The sequence below is a fragment of the Python bivittatus genome, unplaced genomic scaffold (assembly GCF_059951505.1).
Source record: "Python bivittatus isolate LINGU-HERP-01145 unplaced genomic scaffold, Pbiv_v1 ctg000430_np1212, whole genome shotgun sequence".
Classification (NCBI taxonomy): Eukaryota; Metazoa; Chordata; class Lepidosauria; order Squamata; family Pythonidae; genus Python; species Python bivittatus.
Genome location: NW_028277071.1, coordinates 2,821,157 through 2,838,908, shown reverse-complemented (window position 1 = coordinate 2,838,908; position 17,752 = coordinate 2,821,157). Strand labels below are relative to the sequence as shown.

Here is a 17,752-nt window from a genome sequence, read left to right as displayed (position 1 = left end):
ATCTAAACTGCTCTGAATCTCTCTGTCATATCAACTCAAGTAAGTAACTAAGGAAAGAAGCAAATTAATAAATAGTATTGCTATATTGATATCAATTTTAATCCAAAATAGAGATAGATCAATAGATGTTAGATTGTTAGATAAATTTGAATCTGCAAATACAGTTTTCTTGGATTTACTATTCCAAGATATTTAAAACAACTGGCAACAACCAAAATCACAATTATGACAAATTTCCATAATACCTTTGGACTTTCTGGAATGCATATGAAACTCATATGAATTTATTGAATAAAGTGATAAACTGTTAAACTGTTACACAATATCAATATATTTTGATGCAGCAAATACAGAATGATCCATTCATTGTTATACTTTGAATATCCTCCATTTCTCTAATAAAATGGGCCAGTATCAAACTAAAAGTTAGAAGAGTTGATGAATTCCATGAGACATTTTGCTAGAGGAAGATACATTTCATTTGCAGGACCTCCATTAAGGAGAGTAAACTACATTTAATTAAATTTAGTAAATTTATAGGCTGCCCATCTCATATACATGGCTCTGGGCAGCTCATACTTAAAACAGAATAAAAACAGTAAAAAACAACCAGAATTAAAAACAACAAAAATAACAAAAATGGCAGCTGAGAAGACTCACGCTCAAACAGACATGACATGGGTTCAGCAATGCTACCGGTTTCAGTGGCAAAGCCAGGTTTTTAAGGCCTTGCAAAAGGCCAGCAGAGTCAGGGCAAGTCTAATCTCTGATCTTCCAGAGGTGGGCACCAGAGCAGAAAAGGGTCTCCTCCTGGGTCCCAACAGATGACACTCTCTTACAGATGGGACTTGGAGCATGCTTTTCCTGCCAGATCTAACAGGACAGGTAGACACCGCTGGCCAGAGACCGTCCCATAAGAAACCTCGCCCCAAGCCATGAAGGGCTTTAAAGGTAACCAACAGCACCTCGAATTGCATCTGGAAGCATACTAGTTTCCAATGCAGCTTGTGGAGCAGAGGTGTCACATGTGCTGAATGACCAGCACCCATAACTGCCCATGCCACTACATTTTGCACCAGCTGAAACCTCCAAATACTCTTCAAGGGTATCTCCATGTAGAACCCATTGCAGTAATCCATTCAGGAGGTGACTGAGCCATGAGTGACCGTGAGCAGGGCTGATGCACAATGTGAAGATGTGCAAAGGTCCCCTGGCCATGACTGCTACCTGCTCATCATGCAGGAGCCACAAGTCCAGGAGGACCCCCAGATTGTGCACAGGATGTGTTTGGGGCAATGCAATCCCACCTAGAACAAGAGATGGATGCTCCCCAGAACATGGGTCCAAAAACCCAAAGCCACTTGAGCTTACTAGGGTTGAGCTGAAGTCTGTGGCTCCCCATCCAGATGGTCACAGTCTCCAGACCTCAATACAGAACCTCCACAGCATCACTTGGACAGCCTGGGGTGGAGGTATATAAGTAGTTATGATCAGCAAACTGATGGTGTCTCATCCCAAACTGACCTCCCCCAGTAGCTTCATGTAGATGTTAAACAGGAGAAGAGAGAGCATCGAGCCCTGCAGCACCTCACATAGCAAAGGCTGTGGGTTGGACCTCTCCTCCCCTATCAGCACCAACTGGAACCAGCCTTAAAGGAAGGAGGAGAACCAGCACAACACAGCACCACCTACCCCCAATCCTGGTCCAGAAAGATACCATGAAAGCCACTGAGAGGTCAAGAAGAGCAAGGATGGATGCACCACCTCCATCACGCTCCTACCAGAGATCATCCAATAGTGCAATCAATGCTGTCTCGGTCCCATATCTGGGCCTGAATCCTGACTGGCAGAGGTCCAGATAATCTGTTTCTTCCAGGGTCCTCTGAAGCTGCTGTGCAACCATCTTCCTACAACCTTCCCCTAAAAGGGAAGGTTGGAAACTTGATGGAAATTGTCCAGTACCATTGTATCCAGTTATGTTCTCTTGAGAAGGGGACAGACCACAACCTAGGTTTGAACTAAGCCTAATGATTGTCGAAGACCCACACCAGCCATAAGCCTAATGAATTCCTCCACTTTTTGCTATAGTTGTTAAGACATTTGAGTAGGGCCAGGAGACACCAGATCCTCTTAACCATGGATGACTTTGGGCCAGTTATCCTGTCTCGGGTCAACCTCCTTATAATGTGGTTGTTATTGGGACAAAATGAAGGGAGATAGCCCAATAAATCACATTGAACTGTATAAAGATAATCATACTGTAGCTGTGTGACAGGCACAGTATGTGTTGATGTCCATGTTGAAGTGTAGTTTTAGAAAGAACATTTAAACATTCTTGATTTACATTCAGAATCATTATCCATATGACCTTGGGGATCCTTAATATTACAATATTAATATTGCATTAAATATTTGATAAATGATTTAATATTAAAATTGTAATAAAGAGTCTCATCTCCAGATTTGTCTGAAGTTTTAAAATATGCACGCCAACATATTCAGTTCAATTTTTAATCTTATTCTTCCAATAAGACACAGAATTCTATTTTGTAACTCAGAGAAACTGATACCAAAGAAATACTAGTGTGTTATATTTTTTTCTTAAGCTCTTTTTTCTTTCTTTTTTTCCCCTAGAACTTTTGATTATAAATTGGTAATATCTCCACTGTAATTACTAAGTTAATCAGTTTTATTTCAACTTCATCTCTTAATTCCAAGAGAGTGCTTGTACCACTCAAACAGGTACAATTATCAAGTAGTTCCCTGAAAATGGTTTCTGTTGGGAAGGATCTAACAGACTTTCCTATTCACGATTTGGTTTTATCTATAATTCTCAACTGGTGATTCCTCCTCTGCAATTATCCATTTAAACATGATAACTTCTGAGTTCCCCATAGATTTCAGATGAATTCCAAGAACCACTAACGCAGAAATGCAATCCAACAAAATAAAAGGATAGGCGAAAACGCAGTGCAATAATCCAACCTGGGGTTAAAGATATTTGGAATTCTGAACTTTGACAATTGTTATTTATATGGGGACTTCCATTAGACTATCTGAGTTAATGAAAGACAGTCCTGAAGGAATGAATTGGCTTAAAGAAAAAAACTGCTTCATTCAGGATGGTGGTATTTGAAGCATTAATTGTAGTGCTTTTGCCTGGAGTGGTGTGCCTGATCCCCAGTGCTAAATGCAGCATCAGTGAGCCTCTGCCTGTTCTTCACCAGCAGTATCAGCCTGGAGACTTTATCGTTGTAGGCATTCTGTCTAAGATCTACATATTCTATACAGTGATGGACTTCAGAGAAGCACCGTCTAGTAATCTCTTTTATGAAATCCTGTAATTTTATCTGAAACATAGAGACACATATTCATTTCTAATCTATTCTGAGATAGTTTCCTCATAGCCAGTGAACCACATTCCAAATAATGAGGGGAAAAGGTTATGTATAATCATATATATTGAGCTGTGACTTCTCACCACATTAACATTTTGTGGGTCCAACAACTCAGACTTTCAAAGGAAACACTTCTGTGTTCCTTTCATAAAGTATAGATAATCAGTTATATTTCATTCAATACAAACTAATGTTAAATTCACTGGGGCTACTCTGCAAAGGCTTTTAAAAAGACTGGGGCCTTTATCAAATATCTTATTTACATGTTTCCATATTTTACTATAATGATGGTAAGGATAAAATTGAAAACTAAAGAGATGGAATGAAAAAAAGTTTGGGTAAATTGTGTTTTTATGGTAGTATGCAGAAAAATGAACAAGAAAAGGCAGAAATTGAATAAATATTGTGCTGGCATCTGTTTCAGCACCATGTATTTCAAATACTTCAGGATCCAAAATGATTTCTCTGTGGGAAATTGTGTTACAAAATAATTTATTGGGGAGGGACAGAAATCATTCTTTTAACCAGTGTATTTCAAATGTTTTGGCTACTAGGCTTGTAAAAACTGGTGAGAAATATCCAGCTGAAGGTGACAATATTTCTTCACATTAATGTATATGAACACCAAACCTTTAAAACATATTGCAGTGAATTCTGCTAAGTGTCATATCTTGAACTGAATGCTGTGTGAAAGAATATATAATTCTCCTTTCAGAGTGATCACACCAATCTATCAGCAATTCCTAGCTTTGCAATTTTCAGTCAAGGAGATCAATGAAAATCCCAAGATTTTACCCAATCACACCCTGGGCTTCCATATCTATAACAGTTATTTTACTGCAACATGGACCTATCGTGCCTCTTTAGACCTGTTCTCTACCAAGGAGAGATTCATCCCTAACTATAGGTGTGACATACAGAAAAGACCAATAGCTGCCATTGGGGGACCATCTTCTGCAGTTGGAGCCCATCTGACCACTATCCTGTCCCTCTATAAGATGCCACAGGTACAATGCCTGCATGGAAAACAGGAGTTTTTGAAGTCTTTTCTATCTTCCTTCCAGTGGTGGGGGTTTCTCATGGTGTGGGCATGAGGGGAGAGGATTAGGGAACAAATGGGCCCATTGGATCTTGCAAAGTCTTAAGATAGATAGATAGATAGATAGATAGATAGATAGATAGATAGATAGATAGATAGATAGATAGAGTAGATAGTTTGGCTAATATATATAACCAAGTTAATATATATATTTGTAGTAGGTTTGTTTGGGTCTACTTCATCTATTCTTTTTATTGTAAAGTGTTCAACTGTTTCATGTGCAACCATTCTTATAGGGTTAGAGCTGCTTAGCCTTGTAATATTCTACCTTAATTGATATTCCTTTATTTTCACCTCTGTTTAAATTTCAAAGATTATTATTGCTGTTGTAGTTTTTATTGTTGTTGCTGTTATTGTTAATTTTTAAGACAATCCCTTCTCTTACTTGCTCTTTAAAAAGGAAGAAAAAAGAAAAAAATGTGAAAGGAGAAGAAGAAAAATAATTTTTGTAAACTGAGAGAAAGAAAACTCACAGGGTATTTTGGTTTCATAATACCCATTGGATAATATCTTCTTAGTCTACAAAAATGTACTTAGTGGTGAATACAATAGATGAGAACAAGCTGTGAGCTAATAAATGGCAGAGCCTGTTGAGTATGTATGTATGTATGTATGTATGTATGTATGTATGTATTTATTTATTTATTTATTTATTTATTTATTTATTTATTTATGATATATATCACACTTGATACTAGAGGATGCAATGTAAGTTCTGCTTTATTAATAAAATACAGATATAGCTGTTCCATGAAATGTAACCTGGAGCAACTACATCGATGATCTGATGGAAAGATTGCACTGAAGCAGCCCTACCAATGCAGTAACTGACCAATTGTTTCAATGTGTAATTAAATTCTAGATATCTTCTGCTCATTTATTTCCATTGAAAACTAGATAATTCATAGCATCTCAGCAACTTTCCTTAACATTTCCTGAATTCACATGTAAAGTATAGCTAGAATGGAAGTTTGAAATTACATTTAATCTTTAATTTCTAATTTGTGGGCTATTGCTACATGCAGCTTTTTCTTTTCCGCATAAAATTGAAAATGGTTCTTCCCCATCCCACTTTTCCATCTGTTTCTTCAGTTTATCTACGGCTCAACTCCAGAGACAAATGAAAAAGCACAGGCTGTTTCATACCAACAGATGTTCCCAAATGTGAACCATCAGTTCAATGGAATTCTCCAATTGATGCTCCACTTCCGGTGGACTTGGATTGGAATAGTGTATACAAATAGTGAGAATGGTGAAAGGTTTGTACAAGATGTGGTTCCCATGTTTTCCCTACGTGGCATCTGTTTTGCTTTCATTGAAACTTTGCCAGCAATTAATTTTTCTAATAATATTTTGGCTTCTGTGGAAGCTGGGATTGAAACATTCAATGTTGTTATAAGAAGCTCTGCCAATGTAGTGTTAATCCATGGTGAAGCTGAAGACATGATTATTTTGAGGATAATTCCCACCATATCCCAAGTGGAAGATATACCACTATTGGCAAAAGCTAAAGTGTGGGTACTGACAGCTCAGATGCAGTTCACATCACTTCCCTTTCAAAGGCATGAAGACATAGACTTCCTCCATGGTGCTCTATCCTTTGCAATTCACTCCAAGGAGGTGCTGGGATTCCGGGAGTTTCTTCAGATGACAAAGCCAAATATGAAAAAGGAAGATGTTATTATCAAGCTTTTCTGGAAAAATGCATTTGAGTGTTCATTCTCCACCTCCATGATGGAGGAGAAAGATGCAGTCATCTGCTCTGGTGAAGAAAAACTGGAAAGCCTTCCTTCATCTGTATTGGAAATGGACATGACCAGCCCCAGCTACAGTGTCTACAATGCAGTCTTTGCGGTGGCCCACGCTTTGCATGACATCCAGGCATCCATACTCAGATACCGAGCAGGAGATCATGAAGCCAAACGAAACCTTCTGAAACAAGAGCAATGGAAGGTAAAGTCCTAAGGAAATAAACTATAAATTGCAAAGGGCTGACCATATTTGCAGTAAAATAAGAGAACCTAGATTGGGGAGGATGCAATTCTCCTGAGATTTTTTAGAGCCTAAATATGAAAATCTATCTAGACATACGGTTCTCTCTAACTGAAGGTTTAAAATTGTGTATGTTAGTGCTAGTGAGCTATGTGATAGGTTTCTGATGATTTATTTTGTTCCTCCATATGATAACATTAGATAAGCACACTGCCCTTCCATAATGTGAAATGTGTCATAGTTCCCATTACTAAGATATCACAGTTCCCAGCAGTTCCCCAGTTCCAAATCCTTTAAAAGGAAATCCATTAAAAAAAAAAAGTTGAATACGACTTAGTGCTAAAAATAAAAGTGAAATATCTATTTGTCCTTAGCTGATCCCAAAAAGTTAAGCAAGGCCTATTAATGTATTGTTTAGGAACGCCCTGGGAAAAACAAGTATTGCTGGGAACTTGAAAAACAGCTTTTGTATTGATTGATTTCATTGATTATGTGTCCTCCAGTCATTGTCGACTCTTAGCAACCACATAGATAGATTTTTCCAGGATGATCTGTCCCTAATCTGGTCTTTCAGGTCTTATTGACGCACCCATTGCCACTGTAACTGAGTCCATCCACCTTACTGCTCGTCTTCCTCTTCTTCTCTTTCCTTCCATCTTTCCCAGCATTAGAGACTTCTCCAGGGAGCGAAGTTGCCACATAATGTATAATCATTTCTGTACTGACCCCCATAAAAAACTACAGTGATATTTCCATGAATTCATAAGGATTTGAGCTTCTTCAAGAAAATGCATATTTTGATTTATCTGTAGAAAGTTGAGATATTTAGAGCTTCTTGTATTTCAGCATTGAATGTAATTGTAAATTATTCTCTGTACCAAAACATGCTCAAAATTCTTATCCACTAATCATTTTAATGTTCTCCTGAAATAAACTGGAAATCAGGAGTTTTTTATTCTCAGTTTTTATCTGGTTGTTTTTCATGGCTGTAGTTCTTTTGTTACTTTGTGCTGCTTGTTGGAAGTTTCACTGGTGATTATTCTCAAGACTATACCCTGAAATTGCAAAGATTAATCAGCTAGCATTACCTTGCCTTTTAGACTTCCTAAAGCTGTTAAAGAGTTTATTCTCTGCATTCTCCAGAGATGAAGAACATTAATATTAGTGTACTGGATTGTTCACTGTACTCTTTTCGCTTTTTCTTCTTTTTTTAAATTTAGCTCAACCACTTTGTAAGAAGGGCGTCTTTCAATAACAGTGCAGGGGAAAAAGTTTCCTTCAATGAGAATGGAGAGTTGGAGGTTGGATTTGATATTATGAACTGGATTGTATTTCCAAATCAGTCTTTTCTGAGAGTCAGAATTGGAGGGATAAACAGCATGGATTCTCAAGAGATAATGTTCTCTTCTCCTGAAGAATCTATTGTGTGGCCTAGGAGATTTAACCAGGTATGGTCCAGTTACATTTTAGATTATTTTCCATATTTATTCCACTCGTAAAAAGGTTTACAGATCCAACATCCCACCCACCAGTTACATTCAGAAACAGAATCCTCTATGGCTTTTCTCTCTCCCACCGATTGTCCAGGCCATGTATCATTGTGTGAATGGAGGAATGTGGAGGTGTGAGAAATTGTGGGGGTTATGTGAACTTGATAAAAAGAAATGATGGTTTGGGGTTCCATAAGCAACATGCATCAGTTATAATAATTATAATTTTTATTTATTGTCCAAAGACCCAAATTGCAAAATGTAAATATAATTAAAAGTTTGGAATAAGATAAAACAGTTTAACAGATAAAATAAATTCACAAATATTACAAAAAATGTAGTCGATGGAGGCATCTGGAGTTGGGTGGCCAATAAATTTAAAGAAATAACAATAATAAAATAATAGATCATTTAAAACCTCAGACTTACTAATTTATTAGTGAAGACCTTGTTTTATAACCATTGTTAAATGGCTATCACAATTCTAATTCTGGGATTTCTGAGAGTAAAATTTTAACATATTCCCCCCTTCAATGTGCTTCAGTTAAATATTCAAACAGATTTTCCGAATTGTTGTTGTTTCTTTTTACCAACTTTTTACCAACTTCTACACTTTTTCATATATCCACATCCCTCCATTCACACAATGGCATGTGGCCTGGACAATAGATGGGAGAGAAAAAAGCCCTAGAGGGTTTTGATAGTCCTTAATAAAAGTGGATAAAAGTGCCAAATCCAGTCTAAACATCTGGCTCACTGTGCAACCAACAACAACAACAATAATAATAATTCTGTAAAAAGATTCCTATATGTTTCCCACACGAACAAGTATTAAGTATGTGTGCAGAAAAAGTGAATGAAATCACTCTACCCACATTATCTCTTACTTTGGTAATGAAAAAGTTCTAGCGATGCTTGGATTTCCTCATGACATTTCATAGATGGAAGTAAAGGGCCAAGGAAAGATTGGATCAAAGAAAGAATGGATCAAGGAAATCCTGATCCAATCAAGTCCTATGCCTAAGCTGTCTTTTCTTCCTGTATAGCTACTTTACTCTTGTTTTATTGATTCTGAAACCACCAGGAGCCAATCTTGATTGTGACGGTATAAAGTGTTGTAGATTCAAAAGATGGAACTCAACACTGAAGAAAAAGATCACACTTTATTACAAGCCATGATCACTGGGTTCCAGTTCATAAGAGAAGCAGGAACCAAAACAAAGAACAAAGAACAAGAACAAGAACAAAAGAAGGGGAAGGATTTTGATAGGAGCTGTGACTTGGGGAGAAGGAAATTCTTAGGCTCTGATTTGCTGTTGGGTTTCTAGGGCCACAGAGGGTGGGTCAAATTATTTTTATTTCATGAGATGAGGGAAGCTCATGCCTTTGCTGAGGAGAGAGCAGTCTATGGAAATGCTCTTTGTTGCTCATGCTAATGACTAGTGGAGATGAGGTGTGTGCCCTTATTCTAGAACTGGAAAGTCTGTGATTTTCCACACGGCTACACTGTTACAATTTCGTTAGTGGGTCTGCTGCTGGGCACTTGCAAAGGCTAAGTCCTGATTGTCTTCTGTCGGTTTTGTCCTGGTGAGTGATGCTTCTTTTCTTCTGGCCTGACTGGATAAAGGGGGCTTTGTTTTGGGGCAGAAAGAGTCTCTTCAGGTCTGATGGGGTTATGCTAAGGAGGGAGGGAAGCTGGGCATGGACCTGATTTTGTTTCTGAAGGCCTGGGAGGGATCCTTCATTTCTGGTTTGCCACAACAAGGTGTAATAACTAAATAAATATACAAATAAATAATGAAGGATATTATCCAATCAAATGTCAAAAAGAAAATCAAAGAATATTATCCAATCAAAAACATTCTCTTCTTCATAATGGACAGGCCCAACCAATTTCTCTGTGTAATAGCAAGTGCCGTCCAGGATACAGTAAGAAAAAGATAGAATCAAAGCCATTTTGCTGCTATGATTGTCCTCGATGTCCTGATGGGAAGATTGCTAACCAGGAAGGTAAGAGATGTTGTGCAGAAAGCTGAAAGATGTACTAACATCAGTTCTCAAAGGCATTTCTTCTCTTATTAGCCAAAAACAGATGATGATGGTGATGTTTTAATTCATCAAGGAACATCACAGTATAAAAAAAGAAACAAAAAGATTCACTGTTGACTTGTCTGAGTTTGCTTCTCTTCCTGCAGATTTTTCATTATCAGGCTAGGTGACATCATCAATGTATGGGGAGTTAACTACATATAGATAGACAGCAAACTTCAGTCTCCCATTAAGTGATGACGCTACCTAGCCTGGCAATGAAATGTCTGCAGGAAGAGAAGCAAGCTCAGACAGCCCCAAGAACCCAACCATTCAGCCTTGAGCTACATGGACAGTATTCTCCACTATAGCAAATGAATCACATCTTTCCCTCGTGTTCTTTGGAAACACGAGTTCCAGCCAGGAATCTCATGGAAATTGCAAATTATCCAAGAAACTTTATCAAATATAACATGTGAACAACAAGGGGTGTGTGTGTGGAGGGGGTGTAACTCCGGTTGATATAACTGAAATATTTAGTTCTGTAAAAATTACTTAATCTGTGTGCTATTCCACCTAATTCACCAGTAACCGTATGGATAATTTCGCAAGATCTTCTCCATAATCTGCCCATTTCAGTCATTAAATCTTTATATTTTGACTTCTTTTTTCAGTTCTATTTCCTTCATTCTGATCTCCCCAAGCATTGCCACAATAACAAAAATTATTATTTCCAATTATTGTTACAGCTGGTGAATTATGTTCTAGATTGAGATCACTTTATATACAAAAATCCCATAAAATTTTAACACCATCATTTCCAACTTCTTCAATTTTGCACAGATGTCAATTATGTATGTATGTATGTATTTATATTTCAGATTTGTCACTACCCATCTCACTATCGAGTGACTCTGGGCAGTTTACAGTAAAAACAAAATAAACATTAAATAAATAGGTAAATATTAAGTAATTAATTAAAATATGACAAAAACAAACTTCCTGTATGATACTTCCAGGAGGCTGATGTTAATTAGGTGTTAATAAACTCAGGGAGTGTCATCAAGGTGCCAGCCATCCCCAGGGTCAGTTGTATTTTTCCTCATCCCACACAAGCTGGCAGAGCCAAGTCTTCAGTTCTCTCCAAAAATAATAATAATAATAATAATAATAATAATAATAATAACAACAACAACAACAACAACAACAACAACAACAACAATTTCATTCCTATGATTCTCCAGTGGTATTTGTGGTTGCTTTTACAATGGTATAACTGGGTATCACACTTTTGTTTTGTCAACTGTTTTAGAAAAAGAAATATAAAATTGGTTATGCAAATTAAAATAAAAGCAGAGATCACATTGGACTTCTTGCTCTGTGTGTACAATTTGATCTTTCCGAACTCCTAAATTGGAAAATCACTCTTACTGTTGTCATTGTTACATTATGAGTTAAGATCCATCACTGATTTTCAGACTTGATTCAAGTGACTATTGGAACTCATTTACTGTCCAGCTTATCTGCATCTGGTAGCATCATAAGAAAGGATCTGTATGAATGGTCTTGAGGTGCCGTGAAGAACTTAGTGCTTTAATGGATTTTTCAAGATTAAAAAGAACAGTGCCATAAAATATTCTGTATTTTTTTTGCAATAGGAATAATTATAGGTTCTGTCCCCATGAACCCCAGCTGTCAATTAGTGAATTTTGTATCTGTGATATTTAGTAGTCCAAGTGAGATTTCAGGCTAGAAAGCCATGCAGAAACAGAATTGAATTAAATTAGGGCTATACATGAATACAAATAAAATAATATTTTCAAACTACAAATTCAAATTCCAGTTAAGTTTCCAGCTACAAATTCCACAAGTTCACAAACCTACCCATCACAACTGCTTCTTAATATACAAGAAGGAAATGTGATGATTTTGGTTCTGAAGAAACATTTTCAGAGATACTTGGGAATTCCATTTACTTGAAATGCAACATATGTCGTAGATTATTACCTATTTCTGGTGATAGATGTGTATGCAAATTACAGAAATTTGTTTGGTTTTCGATTCTAAGTCAACAATCATCACTTGATGACTGTTATGTTCTCATTTGATTACTCAATGGAATTTCAGAACTACCCTATATCTAAACTAATGATTTATTTTATAGATATGGATGACTGTTTTCATTGTTCAGAAGATCACTACCCAAACAATAGCCAAGATCTGTGTCTCCCAAAAGTTTTAACATTCCTGATGTATGAAGAATTTTGGGGAACTATTTTGGCCAGCTCTGCTCTATTCTGTTCTTTCATTACAGCTGTAGTCCTCTGGATTTTTATTAAACATCAGGATACTCCTCTAGTTAAAGCCAATAACCGGAACCTGACCTACATTCTCCTTGTTGCTCTTTTGTTGTCTTTCCTTTGTGCTTTGCTATTCATTGGCCAGCCATCCAGGGTGACATGTGTCCTTCGTCAAACTGCTTTTGGAGTTATCTTCTCAGTGGCCATTTCTTGTGTTTTAGCCAAAACTGTCCTTGTGGTTCTGGTTTTTATGGCCACTAAGCCTGGGACCAAGATCACCAGATGGGTGGGGAATAAACTTGCCATGTCTGTAGTATTTGGCTGCTCCTTTGTTCAAGGTATTATATGCACTATGTGGCTGACAACTTTACCCCCATTCCCAGATGCTGACATGAGTTCATTGGCTGAAGAAATAGTTCTGGGATGTAATGAAGGATCCAACTACATGTTCTACTGTGTCTTGGGCTATTTGGGCTTCCTTGCCTTTGTTAGCTTCATGGTGGCTTTCCTAGCAAGGAAATTGCCTGATGCTTTCAATGAAGCCAAGTTTATCACTTTCAGCATGTTGGTCTTCTGTAGTGTTTGGTTGTCCTTTGTCCCAGCGTATCTGAGCACGAAGGGAAAATATACAGTTGCTGTGGAGATCTTCTCCATTATACTCTCTAGTGCTGGGTTACTAATCTGTATATTTTCTCCTAAATGCTACATCATTATGTTGAGGCCTGATCTGAACAAAAAAGAAAAACTAAGAATATAAAACAATATAAGAATATAAACCTGGATGCCCCTTAATCCTTCTGAATTAATCAATAGTGCTTTAGCTATATATTGAGTTTCTTTCTTTTTCCTTCCTTCCTTCCTTCCTTCCTTCCTTCCTTCCTTCCTTCCTTCCTTCCTTCCTTCCTTCCTTCCTTCCTTCTCTTTCTTTCTTTCTTTCTTTCTTTCTTTCTTTCTTTCTTTCTTTCTTTCCTTCTTTCTTTCTAATTTATATAGCTGCCCATCTCACATAGATGATTATCAGTGACTTATAAAATTAAAATAACAACCCCCCCAGACAACCCCTGGTGCCCAAGAAAACCTTGATTCAACTCATGCACAATAACAGTGGAACTCATCCACCCCCTGGCCCAAAATCCTAGGGGAACAGCCAGGTCTTCAATGTCTTGCTAATGGCTAACAGGGTTTGGCCTTCCAAATCTTCTGGGTGATATTGTTCCATAGGGCAGGTGTTGCCACTGAGAAGACACAATTCCAGGGTCCAATAAGATTACATTGTTTAATAGAAGGGATCTGATAGAGTTAAGCTGTGTTGGACTTATTCCTCAATATACCTGAATAGGAATTTAGTCTAAATCATCAAGATAACAAAAATAGAGGGAAATAGATTGCCTTCCTTGCCACTTCAGTAATATATTCGGCACTGAAACAGCTATTTTCCTTGTCTTTATTTCTGTTGGTCTCTTTTAGTACTTTGGAATTTGTACTGTATTTTGGAATTATGGTGTTTATGTAGAGTTGCATGCATAATATATAATTAACATGTAGCAAAAGCAGTATAATGCCTAATTTGGTCATTCAGCCGAAAGAAGTGTTGGAGAAAACTGGATATTTGCAAGAACGATATTGAGAAGCATAAAAATTTCATTATAAAAAAAGAGGACAAAAAGTTATATAACCATAGTTTTTACAAAGAGATATGTCCTCTGCTAGAGAATTAGGAATGTTTTATATAACACCAGAACCAACCATTGAACACCCCCAATATTTCCAGGAGACTACTGGTAGATTTCGAATGCTTTATTTAGCAGCATAAGCATCTCATGTTCACTCAGTCATTCAGTTATTGCATACCAAAGTTGCCAAAGTGACCAATGGGCAGGAGAATTGCTATTTTGATCGGCTGGTACATGGGACTTCAAACTACTCTTCCCTCCAATTCTGTTTTATCTCTACAGTTGACTCTCATAGTCTTCCACTGCAAGTTTTATAAATATATTTCACTAGACATGGAAAACTGAAAATAAAAATAAAAAAGGAATGCTTGTTTCAGAAACATACTTCAGAAGTGTTCTAAGTTCTCTTCTCAACTGTAGATTCCCACAACTTCATTTTTTGTAGTTGTTGAGATTGGTATATGGTTGATGGTTAGTCATGTAGCTGTATTTTAGTCTTCTTATTGTATCTGTCAAGAATAAGCCACTCAGAGGGTTACGAGCTGTATCAAAATAATTAAACTGAAAGGGGATGTATAGCATATAAACTGAAGCATTATGCTGTCTGAAAGTTAATTTCCAGTTGAAATCCCAAGGGTTGGCTCTTTACTTCAAAGCCCACAGAGCTGAAGTGCAGGGAAGCTGGAAGAAAGTCTCTTTGTGTATGCCCCTCAATATTTCTTGTGATAATCTGACAATCTAGAGTTGCCGTGTGTTTATTTGACAGCTCTTTGAGGTGGAGCTTTCTCGGTTATCACTGAACTTCTTTTGAGGGAGTTTCCTGGGGATGTGAGGGGCCTAACATATTTATTAGCCTGTGAAAAAACTCTTCGAAGTGTGTTTTTTTTCCACATAATTTTATTAAAGGTTATAATTACTATAGTAGAAACTATATAAACTAAAAGAGAGGTTAAAAAAAATAGAAAGATTAAAAGGTAGAAAGGGAAAAGAAAAAGAAAAGAAGAAAAGAAAGAAAAGTAAGAATATAGTAAAGAAAAGAAAAGAAATATATAAAGAAGTGACTTCCAACCATCATAATAAGAATAAACAATTTTACTAACTTTTCACCTCTTCTTAAATTACAAGAAATGATCTCTTCTTCTCATATCCCATCATTTAGCTATTGAAAAAAAAAAAAAAAGCATTGTCATTTCAGTCTTGGTGTCAGCAAAAGTCCATTAAGGGTTACCAGAAATTACAACATATCTATCTTAATCAAATAGACCAGCTTTATATTCCTTCCTTTTACTTCTTACAATCTTAATCTTTATTCCAGTCACATAATGGTGTAAAACTTGATTTCATTTCATTTCTTCTTCATCCCTTCTCACAAGATTCTTCAAAGCTTTATCAAGTCTCTTTTGTAAGTCCAATATAGAAAAATTATCCAGGTCACTCTTTTGATTTGTTATTTGTATATCCCTTTTAATTATTAAAACATCAGCTGATTTCTTCTGTATGTCCAGTGTAACATCTTTTACTGTGCCATTCCCATCACCTGCACTTTCAAATGCACTTCCAAGTCAATCTTGATCTTGTCAGGAAGAACTTCTTCTTCCATAACATCTTTTTGGCACAGTCTACCTATAGAGGCAGGTACTATTGAAACTAACTTCTGGGACTATTTTTTTCAAAAATATCCTTCAATATGCCCAATGTTAAAATATTTTGCTTCATTCACTAATTGTAAGTTGACTTTGCGTATTCTTCTCCTTTTATTGTAATCTTGAATTCCTTCTAGCTTCCTCTAGTGTCCAATTTTTAAAGTCTTATCTTAATTTTTTTAATCAAAATAAAAGTATTTTCCGCAGAATGCCCCTCACGAAGTATTCACCATTTCTGAAAATGCAATCAGATGGCCCAAGGCTTTCAACTAGGTATAGCTCATAGTAAGAGGTGTCAATCATCCCCCCTTCACATATTTATGGATGTGAAATGTCCCATTTCTTCCCATTCCAGCATTTTAAAATTCCTTTTTATGTTCCGAATTACACAATGCGCCTACAGCATATCGATGTTTGCCCATGTTTCTCTGCTTTGTTGAAGACCTGTTACAGTGCAAGGGTACAGAGTATGGACCAACATATAGCTGGGTCATTTCTGTATTGAAAGAACAGAATTAACGGCCAAATGAAACTACCTTCCAAGTCTGTCAAAGTCACCTTACGTGTATAATTATACAATTCAGTGAAATTTAAGCAATAAGGCAGTCCATTTTTTTTTTTTTTTTGTTCCAACCTAGTAATCTGCTAAGATACTGATGTGAAGGGGAAAAAAGGGCCACATCTCTGGGTACCTCTTTCAATCAAATGATTCTCTGTGGGGCAAATATCCAGCTTCTTTAAGTGGTTGTTGACAAATGTTATATGTGCTCTCACCTGTGGTCATCAACTCATAAGCCTCATAGCAGGCTTAGAACTGATGTTGGATCGCCTTGATAGTGAAAACACTAAAATGACCTTGGGAATTGTGAAGAAATGTATGACCTGTTAAGGGAGGACTTGTAGAAAAGATTACACAGCTCTGAGAAAGAGGGAAGTGTGAGAAAGAAACTCAAAATAACCTCTCTTTAATTGTATTTCATGTAAGATAGTAAAGGGAGAAAACTAGACAGACTTTCAAGATTCTGTTATTCTATCTTACTACAAAAAACATCATTCTTGGAAGCCCTGCCATCCCTGTTTCTTGATCTATCCCATCCCAAAGGGCTGGCAATCAAAGACTCTCTGCTCCTGAGATTCTCGAGTATGTATGTAGTACGCAAGTATGTACAGTATGTGTTTTATCCAATATGTATGCTGCCTGACTCCCAATGACTCTGGGCAAAAAAAAAAAAGAAAGAAAAAGGAAAACTATAAAACAATAAAAATAATATAGCAATCGAAGAGGCAAAGACAGCAAAATGTCGCAGCAACAAATAATCAACTACGCCCCTCCTAAGCAAGGGCCTGGGTGAAGAACCAGGTCTTCAAGGCCCTCTGAAATGCCAGTAGCCACCCAGATCTCAGGGGGCCTCCTTGCAGAGGAGTAACAGAGAAGACATACTTATGGGGCCCTGATAGATTACATTGTTTATTTGAAGGAACCCAGAGTGTGCCAACCCTGCCAGATCAAAGCAGCCGGGAAGATACTAGGGGAGATAGGCCATCCCTCAGATAGCCAGGCACTATGCCATGGAGGGCTTTCCAGGCAATGACCAGCATCTTGAATCCCACCTAGAATCAAACTGGCAACCAGAGGAGCTTGCAAAGCAGAGGTATTATATGGGCATATGGGCATACTGAAGCATGCCCATCACTGCCCTCACCATATATAGGGTGTATGTAAGAATGTATGTTTGTATGTACATGTGTATGTTGAGAGTCTGTTTGGGGTATGGCAAAGGCACCAGGCTAGAAACTGGGAGACCATGAGTTCTAGTCCCACTAGGCACAAAGCCAGCTGGGTGATCTTGGGCAAGTTACTCTCTCTCTGCCTTAAGAAGCAGGCAATAGCAAGCACTTCTGAAATCTACCTACTCCTACCTTTTCATGTTGAAGAAGTTCAGTCTCCATGCTCTGGGGTCCAGTTCCAATAAGGTCTGGGAGTTCATGGCTTTCATGAAAATCATGAACTTGTTTCAGGAAATCTCAGGCCTAAAACATGTACGCTGTCATATATTAAACCTTGTCTGTTTCTGAGAGCAGATGTATGATCTCGCAATGGAAGGGATTTCCACAACTCTATTGCCCTG

General features: G+C 37.3%; 1 protein-coding gene across 1 annotated transcript; it reads left to right on the top strand.

The window, feature by feature from the left end:
• Nucleotides 1-3,122: 3,122 nt before the first annotated feature.
• LOC148215269 (vomeronasal type-2 receptor 26-like) lies at nt 3,123-13,064 on the top strand. The gene is made up of 6 exons (XM_088143973.1): nt 3,123-3,340; nt 4,114-4,405; nt 5,590-6,450; nt 7,710-7,937; nt 9,863-9,989; nt 12,172-13,064. The coding sequence occupies exons 1-6, from the start codon at nt 3,123-3,125 to the stop codon at nt 13,062-13,064; spliced, it is 2,619 nt and encodes an 872-aa protein (XP_088000099.1).
• Nucleotides 13,065-17,752: the final 4,688 nt, after the last annotated feature.